Below are 20654 nucleotides of genomic sequence, written 5' to 3'. Positions count from 1 at the left end.
TCTTATTTTCTTCTAAGCCCCTAGTTAAACCTATGTTAAATTTTCTCACTCTATCCTCCACATGTTTTATATTCTTCTTTCTTTCTGTCTTTCTGAACTGCATTCCAAATAACTTATCTTGATTTATCTTCTAATTTAACTCAGTCTCCCTTTGTGATAAACATTATTTTTATTTCAATTATTATAATTTTTATTTCTAGAAGTTTGTTTCTTTTTTAAATTTACTATGTCATTTGTTGTAGGTTTTTTTCCTGAATGTTAAAGACTCTCTTTTATTTTGTGAAAATTAGAAGGCATAGTTTTTTTATATTCTGTGTCTTGTGATTCTAGCATCTGAAGTCTACATCAGGCTGTTTCTACTGGTTCTCACTCATGTTGCTTTGTTTCCTTGTGTGTCTGCTTATCTTTGACTGTGTGCTAATCATTGTTATTGAACTATCATGGGAGGTTCTCTGAGGCCTGGAATAAATGTGTCCTACTCCAGAGTGTTTTGTATTTTTCTAAATTGTCTGGGGGCACTTCCAGTGATTGATTAGATCAATTTAACAGTTTAAAATTTTTGAGTTATGTGTACATAAAAGGAGGGCTACAGCTGTGCTACACTTTATCAGGGACAGAATTATTGTTCACTCCTTCTTCTCTTAACATTGTTCATCTACAAAGGCGGTCTTCTTTATAATCCCTTGGGATTGGAGAAAGGGAACAAGTTGAATATTGGTTCTCCTTTATCCTTTTATAATGCCCTCAGGAAAGATGCAGTTATTTTGATTTGATATTCTGCTTTTCTCTGTGGGTTCAGATTCTCACCTCCAAAAAATATTTACCCTGGATGTTCCCACTATCTTTTCAGCCTTTCAATTCTTTTAAGGTTAATTTTAAAAAGAAATACTTTATCCAGCATTTTTCATTGTTTGCAGTGGGAGAGTTGATCCAAATAGCATAGTTTCTCATTACAATCTACCTCACTTTCATTTAAATATGCATTTGGTTAATCAAGTTAGTGCTATTTATATAAGCCTTGGTGGGAAAAGACTTCATAGGAATATGTATTGAAATCCTACAATGAACAGCTTGCTCGTTAGGGCTACATATAAGGCATAGAGATATAATCAAGATATAGTCTTTGCTTTATAGCATCTCTGCCAAAAAATAGGATGAGATGAAATAAGAAACATAGGAGAGTGTTTTTTTTGTTTTGTTTTGTTTTTTAACATTTAAAGGAGGGACAGCTCACATCTGTGAAAGATTTGAATTAGGCCTTGAAGGATGGTTATAATTTCAATATGTGGAGATTTGTGGGCAGGGAAAATTCCAGTGGAGTAAAAAAATATGAACAATGGCATGAAACTGAAAATGGGCAAGGTCTGTGTGCTAAAAAGAGAAATGAATTTTTTAGTTCGGTTGGAAAATAGGATAAAAGAAAAGGATTGAGAAGAATGCCATGGGCTGAGATTTGCTACCAGGGGCAACTCTTTAATAAGGTGTGTCAGTAATTCTCCAGACATCTTCACCCTAGAATAATCTCTCCTGGCTCTTCTTTTAACAACTACATTCTGAACAGCAGTATGACCCAGGTGTTGCTTGTCTTAAAAAGACCAGTACTATCACAGGAAAAAGGCAAGAGAGGAGATGATTCTTCTAACTGCAACTCATTTAGTCCAAGAGCAAAAACTTTTGCCTCAAAAGCAGCTACAGTATTATTTGATTCATCTAGTGGCAGAGAAGTCCTAAAGAAACAAGAGTTGTCAGTTTGAATTATCCTCTGAGGCCTTGAATCATACCCCTTGCATTTTTCAGGTACACTTACCTATTTCAGTACCAGCATAGTATTTCAATTGGCTCCAGCAATTCACTTGCAACTTTTCTCCTGTGTATGGGCTATACTTTGTGATTTTAGAGCATCTGCTTGTTATGGAGTAGACCCTGGACTATAGCTATGGGATGTGGCAAATATGCACTCCTGGTTAAAAAAAACAAAATTGATGGATTGCCTCATGGGGAAGAAGCTGTGTAATTTAGAGAACCCATTCATTTATTGATTTATGAACTATTAACAGGTGTCACACAATGTGTTGTTAAACCTTAGAGATATCCAGATGAATAATATATGATCCCTGCTGTCAAGGTGCTTATAGTCCGGTAGGGGAAACAGAATCATATGTAGGTTTATTATAATAGAACATGACTAACATGATAAAGGTATATAAGAAAACATGCTGGGGAACCATAGGTTTAGCTACAGGTAGCTCTTTCCCAAGGAAATTGTTGTTGCAAGTAATGGTCAGCTTATGTATTTCTCCATTAGTTCATTCTGGAAATATCACTTAGGGTCCTTGATATTAAGCCACTGTGCTAGGTATTAGGAAAGACACAAAAATGAAGCAAACTCAGATCTTTCACTTGAGGGTCTAGAAACAAATAGAAAGCATGCCCATAAGTCAAGTAATTGTAGTGAAAAAGTAGACATTGATAGTTACTCCAAAATGGCATGAACAGAGACATGGGTTAGTTTCATGGTAACTAAGAGGAGAGAGATATGGCTCCCAGCTGGAAAGGATTCTAAATATATCCATTAGAGGAAGTGACATTTGAGGAAGTTTTTGAAGGCTGAATAGGATTTCATTGCAGAAATGGGGGGGGGTGGGGGAATACACTTTACATGGAAAGAAGGGAGTAAGCAATGATAAAATGTGGGAAATTAATTCCTTAATTTGTTTATTTTCCAGATATTATCAATCGCTTGCCTTGCTCCATATACTGTGCTAGTCATTGCTCTTAAAAATGTTTCTTGGTGGTTCCCTGAGTCCTAGGGTGTATATGCCCCAGTCCAGACTATTTTGTGTTTCTTCTGTAAGTTGTCTGGATGCACTGCCAGTGAGGGATTGCCTCAAAAAAAGTTGAGGAACATTGTTATAGGACAGCAAGCACTCTAACTTGGTTAGAAAGTCAGTGTGGAATCAGCTCATGAAAGACCTTGAACAGGATTGTGGGAGGAGATGATTTCTTTCTGTAGGCATTGTGGAGCCCTTTATAGTTTATACTGCATATGCTCAAATTAAGAGAGATTCAGAGTTTTCAGAGACAGTTTGGGGAGTTAAGATATATTTTTCCTACAGTTAAAAAAATGAAGGTAGGACTTGTTAAATTATCTGAAAAACCTATTCTAAAAATATATGGAAATAGATGAGAGTAATAACGCCTGTGCTCTTATTGACAAAGATAATAGCAAAACGGCTAAGTCTGTCATCATTATGGCCCCATGCATTTAGTAAATCACAGGGCATCTTCTTACTCAGAATGTATATTAATATTCTCCTATGACCTGATCTTTTAGCAGCATGGTCATTGCTAAAGAAGTCCTAGTGCAAAGAAAGCAAGCAGGGTAATTCTTCTAGGAAGAACTAAAAAATATGCAGTGCCCAAAACATGGGTGTATCAGCACATTAGTGAGCACCAGTAGCAACCTGGAGGTGTTTTCATGTGATTCCAGAATATATGTTCAGTGTGGTACCCCACTGAGATAAATGCATCATGCAAAGTCTATTTCTGATTAGGAAATTTCTTGTCTCCACAGCCACTAAAAATCAGACCAAGTGGACCTTACTTCCTTTTATATTTATCTCATGGTACTCAGAAAACTTAGTGTCACTTTTGACATAAATTCAGAAGTATTATAAACATCTTAGGGACTATTTCTCCCCTCAAACTGTATAGTTCTAAAGCCAGAATGTTTGATATGGAGGCTACATGTTGATTGTGTATGTAACTGGGATTTTTGGGGCTACTTTTATGTTTTTTACTTTACGTTGTACTAATACTTCTAATCAGAGGCAAACACTGGCAAATTTTACTTCTAGTGACAGAAAACTCTTCCAAGGCATTTAATAAACTATTAAGTTTTTTAGACCACTCATTCAGCCATAACCTTGAAAGCAAAAAGAGTAATATAAAAGACTTCATTAAAATAATTTGTTTACTTTTTCTTAATATTGTTTACTTCCAGTGCAAATAATGAGCACAAGCATTAATTAAATAATGCAGTATATTTAATGTTCATTCACTGTAGCATGACTTTAATAAAAAAATGGACTTATTTATGGGAGTAAAATGATGCAATTTAGCAAAAAAAGATGAAAATAGTTTCAATCAGCAAGCTATTCATGAATTATTGAGTAATCTGTATAAAATGAATGTGGAATGATTTTATCTTTGTAAAGTGAGTGTTCAAAAAGATCATAAAAATGGAGGTGCTCAAAAAGATCGTAAAAATGGAGGTGCAAACAATAGATCTACCAACCTTAGCCTAACGAAGGCATTTTAAATTCTCACAATAATAGTGCTCTGGTGAAGTCAGCATGGTTAACATTAGGGCAGGTTGCACTATCATACGGTCTCAACATACATTTAAAAATTAAAAGAAAAAACAGTCCAAAACCTGGAGGATGACAGGTGGAGATCAAAGAAATAAAGGAAAAATGAATTCTAGTGTTTTATTAACACAAACTTTGTAAGGAAAAAAATGAAATCAAGTGATCGATATTAACATAAATGAAGCCATGTTCTCTGGTTATAATTTTCTCAAGATTTGGCCATTAACCACAATAAATTCTGTATCGTACATAATTTTTAATAACCACAAAAATCTATGAAATTGATAGGATGCCTTATAAATGGGTAATAGCTTACTGTCCAATAAACCTCACCTTAGGCTCTTTCAGAAAAGTATTTTAATTATGAAGCTTGACTCTCTGTGGTTTATCATTTTGGTCAATGTAATACATCTGATTTAGAGCTTACATTTCTCTAAGATAAAACGGACTTTTACTCCACGGTGCATTTTTAAATTTACTGAATATATGTATTTATTCTTCCTTTAAAAGTCACTACTAAATTGAAATGCTCTGGGAAGCAGTATACCGTATTAGGTAGAAATAGGGGCTTCTAAGTCACACAACCTGGGTTAGGAATCCCAGGTTCACATTTTATTTGTTGCTACAATTCTTTGATGTATCAGCGGCAGTATGGGGTTAATAAGAGTACCTACCTCATAGAGCTATTGTGAGATTGTGTGAGAAAATTGATGTAGCAAGCCTGACACACAGCAAAGATAATAAATATTAGTTATATTTATTATTGTATTATTGGTATTATTATTGCATGAAGCAATTGAGTATAGTGGTTAAGAGAACAGACTTTGGAATCAGAATTGGATTCAAATGCACAAACTCACTTAATGACAGTATACTTCAAAATCCTTGTCTTAGTTTTCTTAACAATAATATCAAGATTTTTCAGGTAAAGAAACACTACCTGCTGTCCAAATACAATTCAAAATGTCTTCAGAACCTCATTTCTTACTCATACCATAGGCCAAAACAGATATTCCTGGTCAGCTTTCTGCTACATTGTGCTTCTCCCATCTTTTGGTTCTGTCATCCCCTAGTGGCAGATGAAGGAAACGTTAAGAAAGCATAGGAAAATCTGCATGCTCTTTAAAAGCTGTGAGCCCAGAGGTGTCTCACATTGCTCTTGTTCACATTCCAGTGATGAGAATGGGTAATGTGGCCACAGGTTGGTGTAAAGGGGGATAGAAAAAAATGGAGCCTTTGGCTGGTGAGCTATTGGGATGGCCAAAAAGTTCTTTTAGGTTTTCCTGTAACATCTTATGGAAAAACCAGAATGAACTTTTTGGCCAACCCAATACTTTCCAATGACAACTCTAGACTCCTGAAGAGAGAGCCCTGCACACACTTCAGTGGAGAGCTATGCCTCCCTGACACAGGAGAGTAACATCAATTGTCTCAGTCCGGATTCCCTAGAAAACAAAGCCCAAATTAAGCATCCATGCTTTATTTGGGAGACATGAGCCCAGGACACAGAGAGTGAAGTAAAAAGGAAGTGAGGCAGATGATGCAAAATAGAAGAGAGGATGTGTTATCATGCTGGCTACTACTCTACAGTGAGCCTCAGAGACACAGAGAACCACTGGGCAGGTGCACCACTTGACTTGCAAAAAAGCTGCAAATAAACTGGAGAAAGCATGAAGCAGTCTGTAGGAGGAAGGGATGGAGGTAGGAGAAGGAATATATTGACCTGTTTCTTCCCATTTCTTGCTTCCTTTTGGTTAAAATTTATCACCCGGAGTATTTTCTCCCTGTATTATGTGGATCCTGGGCACACCCTTAGATGGCTATGCAGAAGGTCAGATCCTACACCCTGTAAAATAGTATTTTATCTAAATCTGGATGTGGTAGGGATCTAAAAGCCAGTCTGAACCTTGGCAACCAGGAGGGCCTTGCATTCCAAGAAGGTGTCTGGTCATCCACAGGAAGTGGGACCATATGGGCCCAAGCATCACTGGTCATCTACAGGGACAACTGAGGCAGACTGAAAGAATGAGGGTCTAAGGAGGGAATCTGAGGAGGTGCCTGAGGCATCAAAAATGTGCCCAAATTGATCACATTGCAGAATTAAATAGTTTTTACATAGTGTAAATTTAAGGCAATATAAGCATGCAACAAACGTAGATTAAATAGAAGCTATTATATTTATTCTAGCAAGATTTTGATTCAGGAATAAATGCAATAAATTCTTAAAAAGGGGAGAATACTTTCTCCTCAACAAACAAACAAACACATAACATTCTAGTGCCCCAAATCACTAACAAGGCTTTGCTTTTCTGAAAATCTGGTTTGATTTGGTCTTGTAATATACTGAGAAATTTCACTGGAGAAACAATTTCAGTTATTATTAACACCATTTATATTCATATACATAAAACCCACATCTTAACAATCAAAGTATCCTCTTCTATGTTGACAGCGGCCATACTTTAGACATTAATAAGATCAGGTATCCATTCAGCACTCTTTCCTAAATCATTTTGCCCAAATGAGAATTTATAAGTGAGTTTTATCCTCCTCCATGACTGATTTTCCAGAATCAAAACCAGTTATGTGATAAAACTTAATTCCTCTAAACATATTTTGTGTTTCATGTTTCAGACTGATAAGGACAATCTGAGTCTATATTCTGGAATAGCAATTAATCCAAAATAAAAAATGGTAGCTAATAAACTGTTTCATAAAATCTGAGCCTTGACTTTTTTTCAACCACATCTAGTAATAAGGGTATGAGAATGAGTGGCCCAGTGATTTGTTGCCCACACACATGGCCAATCTTCATCATGGAAAATGCCATCAAGCAAAAGAGCATCTGGCCTTTGATATTTTCTTAATATACATTAAAAGCCCCCAAATATCCCATAAAGAAAAATGGGAAACTTAATCCCAAAGGTTTAATCTAAGTCAGAGAAAAATATATTATGGAGAGACAACCCTGTCAGCTATTATTGAGAAATGGTAAAGATGGACTAAGAGAATAATAAAAATCAGAAGTGGACAAGACCTAAGATCAATTTTTAATGACTTCACATTTCTCCAACAAAGAGGCTTTTATGTTTTGTCCAGAAGCAGTAACTTTTAAATAATTCTATTTAAATATTTAAAAATCATTTATATTTTAAGTTTACCCAGAATAGATATATGTCTACTCTTAGGCTTAAGTTTATATTTAGTCAATTTTTAAAAGTACATTTTTATAATGATGTACAATGTGATACATTGGCATCATGTAGTTCAGCAGACTTTTTCATGTGTTTTATAGCTGTAGAATCAGAAATACGTTTTCTATTAAAGGATTCTTTAATTTCAGATGGAATAAAATCTTGACTGTCTTCCAAGTAAATTCTACAACTTTTCTGAACTACTTATTCCAATATTTAACAACACTTAAACACTGATAATTTTCCCTTCTAATAAAGCCTAGTCCCTAAAGTTGTTCTTCAAGCCTAGGTCTTTCTGCTTTAACTTTGTAAAAATAAACAGTTGATTAGGATCATTTTTATATAGTCCTTCATTTACTTATCTTAGTTTTCTTTTCTTGAGGCTAATATTTTTATTTGCTTGACTTTTACCAAAATCACTTTAGCTTTTTCTGGCATACTTTTAAATTCACCCCAAATCTCTATTATTTGCTTCAATTTTGCCATAAGATCAGTTCCTATTAAAGGTCAGTATAAATGGGAATGTAGTGATTTTTATGTCCTAAATATTTCTCATTTTGTAAACTATAATTCTGAGCTGTATTCTTAATTTTATTAATTCATTTGAATGAATCTGGAAATCTTCTGTTGCAATTTTCCATCCAGTTCATAAATTCATTCAAAGGTTAACAAACTTGTGTTGAGTGCTTACTTTGGGCCACTTTGCTAAATTTGGGGAAAATGAAGACCGATAAGACAAACCCAGCTTGTTCTCTGATTGTATAGCTGGGGGAAAGAAACACATCAAAAAGTAGTTGCAATGTGTGAATAACAAAACAAATTGTAAAAAAAAAAAAAAAAATGTTTTTCAGAGTAGGGGAAATGGTAAGAAGGAAAGAGTGACTGTGCCTGCAGAGGTGAAGGAGAGCCTCGTGGAAATTATTTTGGAGTTACATCATGAAAATTAGCAGGATTGGGGCAGATGGCAGGCAAAGAGAGTGGATGAAGAGAGAAATAACTGTGTTCCAGATGAAAAGGGTACATGCATACTCACTTCCCCAAAATATAGAGTTGTGAAAGCATGTAGCATTTTGGAAACTGCCTGGAATTCAGCATTGCTGATGTATAGAAAAAAGGAGGGATGAATGGAACTGAGAAGGTGGTTGGGGGATGATGAAAAGAAGCCTGTATACTCTACTAAGGGATTTGTACATTATCTTGTGGATAACAAGTTTTCTAGGAGAAATATTGTGAGATTTGTATTTTAGGAAAAAAATTCAAAATGTGGAGAATGAATTGAAATGGTTTTTACTGAGTTCAGAGGAAATGGGAAGGAGAGAAATTCAGATGAGAGAAAATAAGAACTTAAAAGAGTTTGTGATCTCGTTCTGGAATTTGGGCTTTGTACCTTTTGGTTGTGGCTATTGATGGAAAGAGGAGAACTAAGAAAGTGAAGAGAGTGAAGGAGATAAATGATTAGCCAAGACAAGCAATAGAAAAAAGGGGACAAGTCTGAGAAGAAGACAGTGATTTCAAGGAGATGTCTGTGCTATATCCTAATGATAGTTAGAAAATAGAGTTTGGACACATAAGAGGGAGCTGGGGACCAGAGGAATCATGGGGAGTTAACATAAATAAGTGATGGATCAGGCCACAGGCAAAATCAAAACTCACAGGAATCATGTAAACTATGAGAAATAATGAAAGCCTAGAACCATAAACCAGGAATTACTAACATTTAAGAAGTTAAGAAGTTGGTTGAGGAAGAGAAGTCAGTGAGGGAAAAAAAAAAAAAAAAAACAGAGAAGGAAAAGTATAAAAGGTGAAAGAATTTGGAGAGAAAATGTCTCCTTAGCTGAAGGACAGAGGGTTTAAGAAGGGCCAGCAGAATCTCATAGTACTACAGAGTTCAACCAGAATGTGGATGGGAGAGAAAGCATCAGACTGTTCCTGTTGACCTTAATGGTTAAGACGAATTAGATTAACCAAGGAAGGGGATAAAAGACTGCAGTGGGTTGAGGAGAGAATAGAACAGGAGCAGAGAATGTGACTGCAGGAAACTGAAGAATCCTGGTAATCATGAAAGGAAATAGGTGAGATTGAGAAAACGTGAAGTTGTGGCATTGGTGCTTGCTTTCTTCTATTTTTTATTTTTTTATAATCACTTCAGTGTGATTATAGTCTAAAGGATATAATCTACTTTAGGGAAAACAAGGAATGAGATTGGATAGAATTAGGAACTATAGAGGAAAAACCTTGGGCTGAAGAAGGAGCATCTCTTACTCTGAGGCAAAACAAGACATGCCTTGTGAGTTCATGCAGTATATGGCACTGATAGGCCAGGTAATTTTGATGCTCATAGATGACACTGTCGTGCCCAGACATGGGAGTTCATTGGACAGGTGGACCAGAGTCACAGACCCAGGTCCAGAATTTTGGGAAACAGATGCAAAAGTGGGAAATGATGACACTTACAAGGAAGAAATAGAAAGTGTTAATTCTTACTTTGGGACCTGAAAAAGGCATTATGTGACCTAGCAGGAGGAAAGGATAGGTATGGAGGGGAGGCAGTGTATTGTGTTGTGATAAGGACTTGGGACTTGGAGTCAGATAAAAATGAATTCGTATCTCAGCTGAGGTCCTTATTAAGTGCATGAGCTTATGTAAGGCACTTAACCACTCCCTGCTTGAGTTTTCTTCACATGTCAGTTAAAGGCAATGGTATTAACTTCACAAATTTGTTGTAAGGAATAAATGAGAAGTTGATATAAAGCTTTCAGAGGGCAAGACATATAGAAATTTATTAAAGTTTCTGTTTGTTCATTTGCATTACACAGACTAACTATGAAAGAGGGAAGAATGGCGAATGTTCTAGCACCACAGCTCTATGATCTCTCTGAATTATGAGTAAGCCGTTTGGTGGGCTTGAAAAAGGTAAAGCTTTGGGAGAGAGGTACCATGAGGAAGAGTAGAAACTGACTAGGAGCACATAAAAACTTTGCAAAGTATTCATGACATTGGTCTTGGTAATGATTTCATGGATACGTTGTGTCCTTATCACAGTAACAATAGTATTGCTAAGTAGAGTCAAAAGCCCAGCTGAAGTAGGTGGCCATTATTTGTAATGTTACTACATTGAGTAGTCAAGTTATTTCTCTAGAATTGAGGAATATGAGGAAGATTGTAGAAGAAGAAGAAGTGGATGAGAGAGTGGAGTGGATCATCGAATGAGGGAGGGAGAGAGAGAAAGAGAGAGAGAGAGAGAGAGGCTGAATTGACTGCAGAATCAGAGGCACAGGTCTGGACATGAAAGGAAGTGAAATCAAGGACTTGAGAGGCTGGGGCAACACACAAAGGTGTGCAGATTTCAATAACCTCGAAAATCAAACATAACAAGGTGGGAGTAAGGCAGATTCAGAAAATGGGATTTGTTAGGCAGAAAGCACAATGAAGATTGCTAATGTGGAGAGGAGGTAAAGCAGTGAGCTCATGAAGAATGTAAGAGATGGGTCAAAGTCACATGAATGAGCACTAGGAGGTGACAAAGTGTAATGGGCCGTGTTCGGACTGAGATAAACCCAAGCCAGGTGCCAAAGCCATCGGATTTAGCATATGACGCTGATGAGGACAGCTAGAAGCTGGCAGAACTAGATGGTAAGCACACTGGCAAAGCTTAGATTGCTTTTTACCCATAAGTCTCCTCTAGCTCTCTCTCTTTCTATAGAGAGAGTCTATAGATAATTATACAGAGTCTGAGGCTAGGATACGATTCTTAAAGGAAGAGTCAAGATATAGGCCAACACAGTAGCTAACACACTCACACTTAGTATATATACAGTAAGTGTTTATTGCATGATTCTGTGAAATCCTATGTTAAGTCCACATATGAGTCCATTAAACTGTTTAGATTTTGCCAAATCACAAAGCAAAGACTGCTTAACCATTAGACCAGATACAAATCTTGCTTGTTATAAAGTTAGGAATTTTAAGATGCCCAAACCTTCCTTCCAAAGCACAAATGCTAGTTGCATTTTGGTATTTTCCTTCATGCACAAATTTAGCAAATATTCATTGAACAACAACTATGTACCAGCACTGTTCCATACATTGGAAAAATAGTGGAGGAAAAGGCAAACAAGGTCCCAGCTCAGGGAGTTAAATTCCAGTGGGAGAAAAACAGTCAGCATATAAAACTATATATATATATATAAAAATTTCAGTTAGGAGGAAGGCTGTGGTGAAATTAAATAGGTAGAGAGTAATCAGGAGTCCTGGAATGCCATGATTTTATATAAGACAGTCAGAGAGAAGACCTCTGACAAGGTGACATTCAGCTGAGACATGATGGAGAAGAAGGAGTCAGCCATGTGAAGATTGGGAGGTATTCCAGGTAAACAGGTGGTGTAAAGGCCCAATGGGAAGATCAAGTTCAACAGAGAAGGACAGAAACAAGATCAATATGTCTGTACTAGTCTAGTAAGAAAAGCATATCTTTTCCCAAAATGTTTCATGTTTTAAGCATGAATATGATCATAGTGTATATTCAATTTTTAAGGACTACATAGTGGTTAAAAACAGACTCTGGAGGGGCACTGCTAGCATTTAAATCCTGGCACCTCCTTTTCTACCTATGTTACCTTGGGAAAGCTCACCTAACCATTCTGGCATATTCTCTTACCTGTAACATGGTAATAATAATAATACCTACTGGGCTTCCGTGGTAGCGCAGTGGTTAAGAATCCACCTGCCAGTGCAGGGGACGTGGGTTTGAGCCCTGGTCCAGGAAGATCCCACATGCAGCGGGGCAACTAAGCCCGTGCGCCACAACTACTGAGCCTGCGCTCTAAAGCCTGTGAGCCACAATTACTGAGCCCACATGCCACAACTACTGAAGCCCATGCCCCTAGAGCCTGTGCTCCGCAACAAGAGAAGCCACTGCCATGAGAAGCCCACACACCGCAACAAAGAATAGCCCCTGCTCACCACAACTAGAGAAAGCCCACACACAGCAACAAAGACCCAGCGCAGCCAAAAATAAATAAATAAATTTATTTAAAAAAATAATAATACCTACTTCATACAGGTATTATAAGAATTAAAAGAATTGATAGCCATAAAACACATAAGAAGTGTTTGGCCCATAAAAAGTGCTTCTTATATAAAATCATATTCCATCTTTTTTTCCTGACTGCATTACGTGGGAGAGATAATCTTTTTTGTTATATATGTTTATTGGTTCTGAGTGTCCCATAATTCAATTAACTGTAGAAGCAGGTTTTTCTTAATTTTTCTATGTCATAAATCACTCAACAATGAACATTATTATTGTGCCTTGAGATTTTCCACAGCCGTGATGACCTGGGTGGCAGATTATGGGAAAACAGTAAAAATATTTCAGTATCTGAAGCATCCATAAGAGCCATGCTCATCTTGATAAGTTTTTCCTGAGATTACTACCAAATAACCAAGGAAAGCTATGCTATCAATTGCCATCTTGCCAGCCGAATTTATCCTGAAGGAAAGTTATGCTTGGCCTGTATAATGTTTCCAAAAAAATTTTTATTGAGTTGCCAAAAATCAAAAAATCTCACAATTTACTATTAAAAAAACCCATATTTCTGGCTTCTTCTGAAAAATAATTTATTTCTTTTAAACCGATAGAACATAGTGGCTCTGAGGCAACAGTTGTGGACAGATTTCTTATAAAATTTTTGCCATTTTTCCATAATTTTATGCTTTAACCTAAAGTTCATACTGTTAACATTGTCTAAATATATTATAAGCTTTTTACACTAAAATTTTAAAGTATTCTATTGAAAATGGCTTGAGGAAACTGAATTTCTCTATAGGAAAACCTAGAGTAGCTCAGAACATATGAAAATAGTTGGAGTCTTTGAAATGTGGCTTAACTTTCTTTAAAAATAGTAAAAAAATCTCCCAAGCAGGTAAGTTTTTGTTTAATGTTTGGAGTTTTGCAAATTTAAAGTTATGTAAGTGTGATTCACTTGAACTAAATAAAAATATGAAGAGGCAAATACAGAGGATATTCCTATTAACTGATTATTATGAATTACTGAAGTAAAAACAGCTTTTCACTAACATACACATTGTATTGTGTGAAAGGAGGCACACACCATAATCTATTTGATCTAAATTAAATTTACTAAATACAAATACACATTATACTTATGTGTATAGACTTAAAGTCTGAAAAATGAATTTCTAAAAGGCATACAGTTGGCACTTAATATTTATTAAATTTGTTTTTTCTTTTTTTCAGCTCTATTGAGATATAATTGACAATTAATAATGTGTAAGTTTAAGGCATGAAATGTGGTGATTTGATATACAGATATACTGTGAAATGATTACCACACTAAGGTTAGTTAGTAACATTCATCACCTCACATAGTTACCTTTTTGTGTGGTTCTAACATTTAAGATCTACTCTCTTAGCAATTTTCAAGTATACAGTAAAGTGTTAACTATAGTCACCATGCTGTATATTCGATCCCCAGAACTTATTCATCTTAAAACTGAAAGTCTGTACCCTTTGACAAATATCTTCCAATTACCCCAGTGCCTGGTAACCTGCCTGTTTCTATGAATTATACTTTAGATTCCACATAAAAGTGAAATCATGCAGAATTTGTCTCCTGTCTAACTTACGTGTGTGTGTATATATATATATATATATATATATATATACACACACACATAATATAAAACATTATATTATATAAAACATTTTGTTTATCCATTCATCCATTGATGGATTGATGGACAGAGGTCATTTCCATGTTTTGGCTATTGTACATAATGCTGCAATGAACATGACAGTGAGGATATCTATTTGAAACTGGAAAAAAGATAAGAAAGTCTTTATACCATAAATATATAGCTGCTAAGTCAATAAAGCTTTATTTTTTCTGACATGCATCTCCAGTGTTGTGTGCTTTTTATTCTTATTGCATTTTCGTTTGCAGAAAACTGGGCACAAACCAGAAAGTGTGGATTTGTGTGGGGCATATATCGAATGGGCCAAAGAAAAATCAAGCAGAAAGAATGTCTTTCAGGTAAGAATGCTACATAGATTCAAATTATTCCTATTCCTTCTAAATCTGAGCTCTCTTGGGTAACCAAAACAAGACTACCTTGTTACGATGTTTTCATGTGCATGAACTAGTTGTGTAGAGGTCATTGTGAAAAACCTGGCTTCTCTTCCTTGTTGAATTTTGGTTGTTTTGTTGTTTTTCCCTGGTGACTGCTTGCTATCTAAACACAAAATATATGTTGTGTGGTGATTAATTATATACCCGAAAGTCATTGAATTTTGCAGTGTGTTTGATAGCTGTTTGTGGTTCAAACCTAGAATGCTTGGCTTAAATAGATTTAATGTAGGACTTTCAGATGTAAACAAAGTAAGATTTGCTAATTATGATAAACTATTTGCATTCACTGCCATTCCTGCTTTCCAGTCATAAATTATATTTACCAGTGTAACTTGGGGGATGGAGAGAGCTGAACAGTTATAAAAATTGGATTTTTCATATTGTATAATTTAATTTTTTGGAAAAAAATAACTGTGATTAATAATTTCAATCATGTTCCTTTGAATGGAAAGCACCAGATGAAATCCTTGAAAGAAAGGAAATGGGAAAACTTAATATTTCACATATGATGTTACTGAAATCCCTTTGGCAATTAATAACTTCAGATTATGGAAGTTGATCTTTTTCTATATTTACATGACATTTAATTTACTTTTATATCTCCAAAGTAACCAATAACTTTATAGTATATTTTAGAATTTATATCATTTAGTAGGAACTAGATTATCATAATTATTGTATCAAATGTCTTCTGAGACCATTTTAGCCCTTGAAGAAAAGTCAATTCTGTTCTTAAATGTATCACTAAAATTAATGTATTCAGTCTTATAGAAGTATAGGTAGGTGACATTTCTTATCTGAACTCTCACTGGGACGAAAAAACTGATTTTCAGTTTGTTTTTGCATTTTCCAAATGCTCAATGAGTTCTAGCCAAATAATTTGGACTTATGTTAATTAAAAAAACAAAACAAAACAACATGAAAAAACACTTTTAACATATTATGGAATAACTTATTTTTCTGATTATAGTTGAATTCTATTTAGGTATTCATTTTTATATGGTAGAGGTTTTTTTGTTTTTCTTTTTCTTTTTAACCAAAAATGAGGAAGAAAGAAAGAAAGGAAGGAAAGAAGAAAACCAAAAAAAAGAAATAAAGAAAACTAAACATACTTGCCAAGAAATCAAAGGACTAAAGCCCAAAGTGATTAGAAGGTGAACTTACAGAATCAAGAAGTAAAATTAAATTTTTTTTTAAAGTGAGGAATTGTAGATCAGTGATATACTCTGTCTCCCAATCTCTTGCTTTTTTTTTTTTTTTTTTATTCTGCTATAAATAAGAAAAATTAGGGGCTATAATCCTAGCCTCTGTGACAACCTAGATAATCAGTATGGCTAGTTCTGAACAGTGTAGGGTGAGCTAAGTGGTTTAGTTTTATTATGTATTGTGAGTTTAGCAACCTAATCATCAATGTTATAAAATAAAGACATTATAAAAAACAAAACAAAACAAAAATAAAGACATTAAAATTTGACACTGACATAATTCTTGAATAGTAGAAACCCTCGGAGTTGAACTAAGGAAGACTTTTTCAGTTCCTTCTGTTAACCTTATGAAGAGTTAAGTTAGATCACAAATGAGGATGATAATCAAATATATATGATGTGTACAGGGCTGCGAATATGGAAGAAAATATTTAAGTATAATTTTACATAGCTGTGAATATAATATTCATAGATGTATATTTAAACCAATACATTGATAATATGTTATCATCCTAACCTTTTCGGGGTGTGACTGCCTCTGTTATAATATTTTACTCATTTTTCTTATTTCTTAATGTAGGTACTTCCAAAGATATTAAAACTATTCTCACTTTTGGTAGCTTTTTGGAGGTGAAAATCTTGCCAGTTAGCTTTGTTTGTAAGATACCTGAGCAGTTCATGGGACTTCAGTTTTCTTACATCCAGTTTATCTTTTTTTGTCTTGTACCCTTTAGTTTAGAGAAACAAGAGGTGATGATAAGGATGTTGCAAATAATAAAACTAAAGAAAGATTCAGGTTTAATTTCCTGCTTCATTCTTTTTGGGGTGAATCATGTGGTTTTCTTGTCATGCTGAAATCTTTTCATCATCTAAACATATGAGCTTAGGTAAAATTGACTAATACGTATCCATAGTGAAAGTAAGCGTTTCAAGAGGAACAATATAGATAGCTTTTATAGTTCTGTTAACAAAAAAGCATCGGGAAGGATTTGTCAGAGAGCTAGCTCTAGATGGCTTGCATCGATATTTGATTAGGTACATTAGCTGCAATAACTCTCAAATGATCAGAATAAACATGATTATATCTCAAAAACATGGTATTAAGGTATTGTTGGGTATCTGAGTGTGTGTGTTCAAGGGTTTCATTACCTACAGGATAATGAAGTATTTCTTCCTCAGTGAAAAAGACCATCACAGTTTTAGCCGATATGCTACATCAGAAATAGCTTTAGAATACCAAGTTTGAATTAGGCATGGTGTTCAATCTCAGTCTATGAATTATAGATTACAGATAGCAAACGACTATTGAGATTTTTGTTTCAAGAAAAATCAAGGAAAAGCAAAATTAGAAATAATTTAAAATTTGAAATCTGTCTTTAAAAAGTTGATGGATTAGCAGTTATATACCACGTAATTACAATGTCTCTAGAGAAGTTGAACTTAAAATGAAGAGGAAAACAAACAAACATGTGCCTGAGATATGCTTGAAAGACTCAGAAGCAAACACTTATGACACAAAAAAATGGAAGGATTTCATTTGTTTCCTTTGTATATGTCATTTGGACATTTGAGTTCATTTTCTTTTTGCATTAAAAGTCAAATTTTCTTTATAGTCAAAGTCTTACTAAACTCTTGATGGAGAGTCAATCTTATTTGATTGGTACATAGTAACATAACTGTGCCAGCATTAATTAATTAGGTTTTGTATTCAGCTATTCTCAGTAATTCAGAATGATGCTCACTGGCTGAGTTCAAGAACATCTACCTATTTTAGAGCAGTTTTTGACATAAGTAGCTTTAATAATAAATCATATATTAAAGATATTTAGCAACTTCTATAATATATATATGTAAAGTAGACATAGACAAGTCATAATATGTGTTTAAAGTATAAATGTACATACATGTATGCATATATGATGTATGTGTCAACGTATATACCCACATGTAATAGCTTGACGTTAAGAAATAGAATGGTCCTTTCCACACACATACGCTACCAACACTGAAAGACATATTGTATTTATTATAAAGGTCATACACACTCTAAGTTAAACTAGTAAATGTTCATTGCTGCTAACTTTTGTTCAATTCTGCATTTAGCATAATTGTCAAGGACCATCACAAGTTTGATGTAGCTTGAGAAAGCATTTAGCAACCGAGTAAATTGTAATGAAATGTGGTACGAGTTTTCTTAGTTAAGAGCAACCCTAGGTCTTCATCAGGGAAAGAGTGAATAGAAAGATTTATGTACAAATCACATGTTTTAAGCATTTCTGCTAAGTGCTAGTTTGCTCTTTGGTGTTTAGCCTGAAATTTAAAGCACTGAGGATTAAAAGGATTACAACATAATCTTAAATAATCCTAAATGTCATTTACAGAGAGATACTTGTAATAACTAAATAAAACCATGTGAAAGGATGGCAGTATTGTCAGGCAGCATCTGTAACATAAGCAGTGCTTCTGTCACCTTCTCTTTCCTCATGGATATGTCAGGCATTTACAAAGCTTTTCAATAGAAGTCCAGTTGAGAAAATGGTTGTAAAATAATTTATAACAATCAGTAATTTTTAAACATCTACTATCTTTTTGTTTCAAAGTTGAAGGAAAGGTTTCACTCAGGTTTCCTTCCTTCCTTTGAACATAAGGCTCTCTGAGCTAAACATTTTTGAAAGTCTGGGGAAAAGGAGTTCATGATATGGCTATCAAATAAATAGATGACACACCTCTAAAACATTCCCAGCCTCCAAGAAGCTGCCCTCTTATTAAATATATGATGGTCCCAAGCACTGTAATTAATTCCATGCCTTTTAATTTAGCACTAAAATATTCTTTACTCCTGTCATGTAAATTAGTTTTGCCTCCTCAAAGAATATACGAAGATAGAGACTATATTCCATACTGCATTTTTAAACCAGAAGACTGGAAACCTTTTAACCAATTCAGTGGTTACTGCTAAGGCTAAAATTGCATTGTTTCAGTTAAAAAAAAAAAAAAGAAAAGAAATTCATTGTCATAAAAAAATTTTAAGAAATTGTGTCCACAATATAGGCTCTATATTCCAAGATGATTTCTGGAGTGTCATCTCTAGTCACTTTTTAAAATGGGGGTTAAGAATAAGAAAAATACTATCTGTTTTCTTGGTCATTTTCATTACAACAGTAGTTGATTACTCATTTGAAATAATTAAACCTTTTCTCAGAGCCAGACGGTGACTAGGCCTCAGTTTTTCTGAGTTTCCTTTCAAATAAAATTTTCAAAAAATTTCACCCGTGAACATGCAGCAGGCTCATCTACAGATTACGTGATTTAAATAAGATAATTCTACTATTAATGAATTATGGTTGATTAGAACTGTATCAATTGCCTGCCTTAAAGGCAGAAAAAAATTAAATGACTCAAGAAGATGAAAGTCAATTTTTTTTCCTCTCACCACCAATTTATAACCTCAACAAAAACCATGGCCAAATTTCTTGGATTTGAGATTCTTTTTTTTTTTTTTTTTTTTGCATTACACGGGCTCATTTTTAACGTATAAAAATATCTCAAGGAAGCCAATTCTGTCCCTAAAAGTAAATCTCGGAATAGATTTATCATTAGTTGTATTTCTTTTCTGACTTTGGATGGAGTCTTCTGACTATAATGTATATTAAACATATTCATGTAATATTTTCCATGGATATGCTTTACATTTAAACATAATTTGATAGCTCTTCCTGATCTGAATATGTCTTAGCTTAAAATCTTTAAGTACTACTTAAGTTTATTAATGCGAAGATAATTTAATAACATCTTGGAAAATGTCATTTTAAGCCAAAAGGAAAACTACTGGTATTTTGCTTTTATCCATTTCCTTCTGTTAAAAGTGATGGTTTAAAATAAATCTGAGCTTTTATCAATTTTCTCTTTCATTTTTCAATGCTTGTAGTTAGACTAAATGCAAAAGGATGATTCTTCACATTCATATATGCATTAGATTTCGAGTAAAGCTGGTTTCACTTTGGAGAATTACTCACAGTATCTTAAAAGGCATGGCATTAAAAATAAACCAGAATAAGAGCAGCATTAATGTCTAATACAGTTGGTTTTTTAGTTTTTTCTTGTCCCCAATCATTTTATCTACTTATTAGATATTCATCCATCATTCAGAAGGTTCAGTGGAGAGAGCACAAGAGTCTGGGGACGTGTGTTCCAGTTTTGGCGATGTCAGTTGTAACTTTATGTAGAACCCAGGGTAGGATCCCTCCTCCAGCTTACAGTTTTTCACAGCAAAGAAATAAGAGAGAAGCCTTTAACTCACCTGCCTCCCATCTGTGTTAAGGTTAAAGTGAAACAGCCCTGTATTTGAAAGCAACTCCAAAGGACTGATTTTTAACATAAATAAGATGGGGTTGTATTCATCTTCTAACCACATCATCTCACAGTACTTTGAGAACAATTCCAGATGTGGATTTTGGAAGAAAATGGGTAGGAGAGGTATGCCTCTGTGAAATGCAATTCAGGGTCTCTGTACTCTCTGTACTACCTTATGAACTTAACCAAGAGACTAAGATTAAATATACCATTGAAAATCTGTTCATTCATTGTCTAAGGATATGTGTCCTCAAACATTACTGAAATTATTTTTAATATCCTAGTCTATAAGTAAATAGTATAATTAATGTAATATCTAATCAATACAGGTTATTTAATTAATGTCATATCCCAGTAAACACTTTAAGAAAAGCATTTTGC

The 20654-nt window shown here is 34.5% G+C and overlaps 1 protein-coding gene across 2 annotated transcripts in view; it reads left to right on the top strand.

Moving 5' to 3' along the window:
• Positions 1 to 20654, top strand: part of ARHGAP15 (Rho GTPase activating protein 15) — a 622372-nt gene that overhangs the window by 115029 nt on the left and 486689 nt on the right. For both annotated transcript variants that reach the window (XM_030883033.2, XM_070045860.1), the window contains exon 6: positions 14530 to 14619. In XM_030883033.2, coding sequence (XP_030738893.1) covers positions 14530 to 14619 — 90 coding nt within the window. The remainder of the gene's footprint in view (positions 1 to 14529; positions 14620 to 20654) is intronic.

Source organism: Globicephala melas, chromosome 7 (genome assembly GCF_963455315.2).
Source record: "Globicephala melas chromosome 7, mGloMel1.2, whole genome shotgun sequence".
Lineage (NCBI taxonomy): Eukaryota > Metazoa > Chordata > Mammalia > Artiodactyla > Delphinidae > Globicephala > Globicephala melas.
This window is presented reverse-complemented; position numbering and strand designations above follow the sequence as displayed.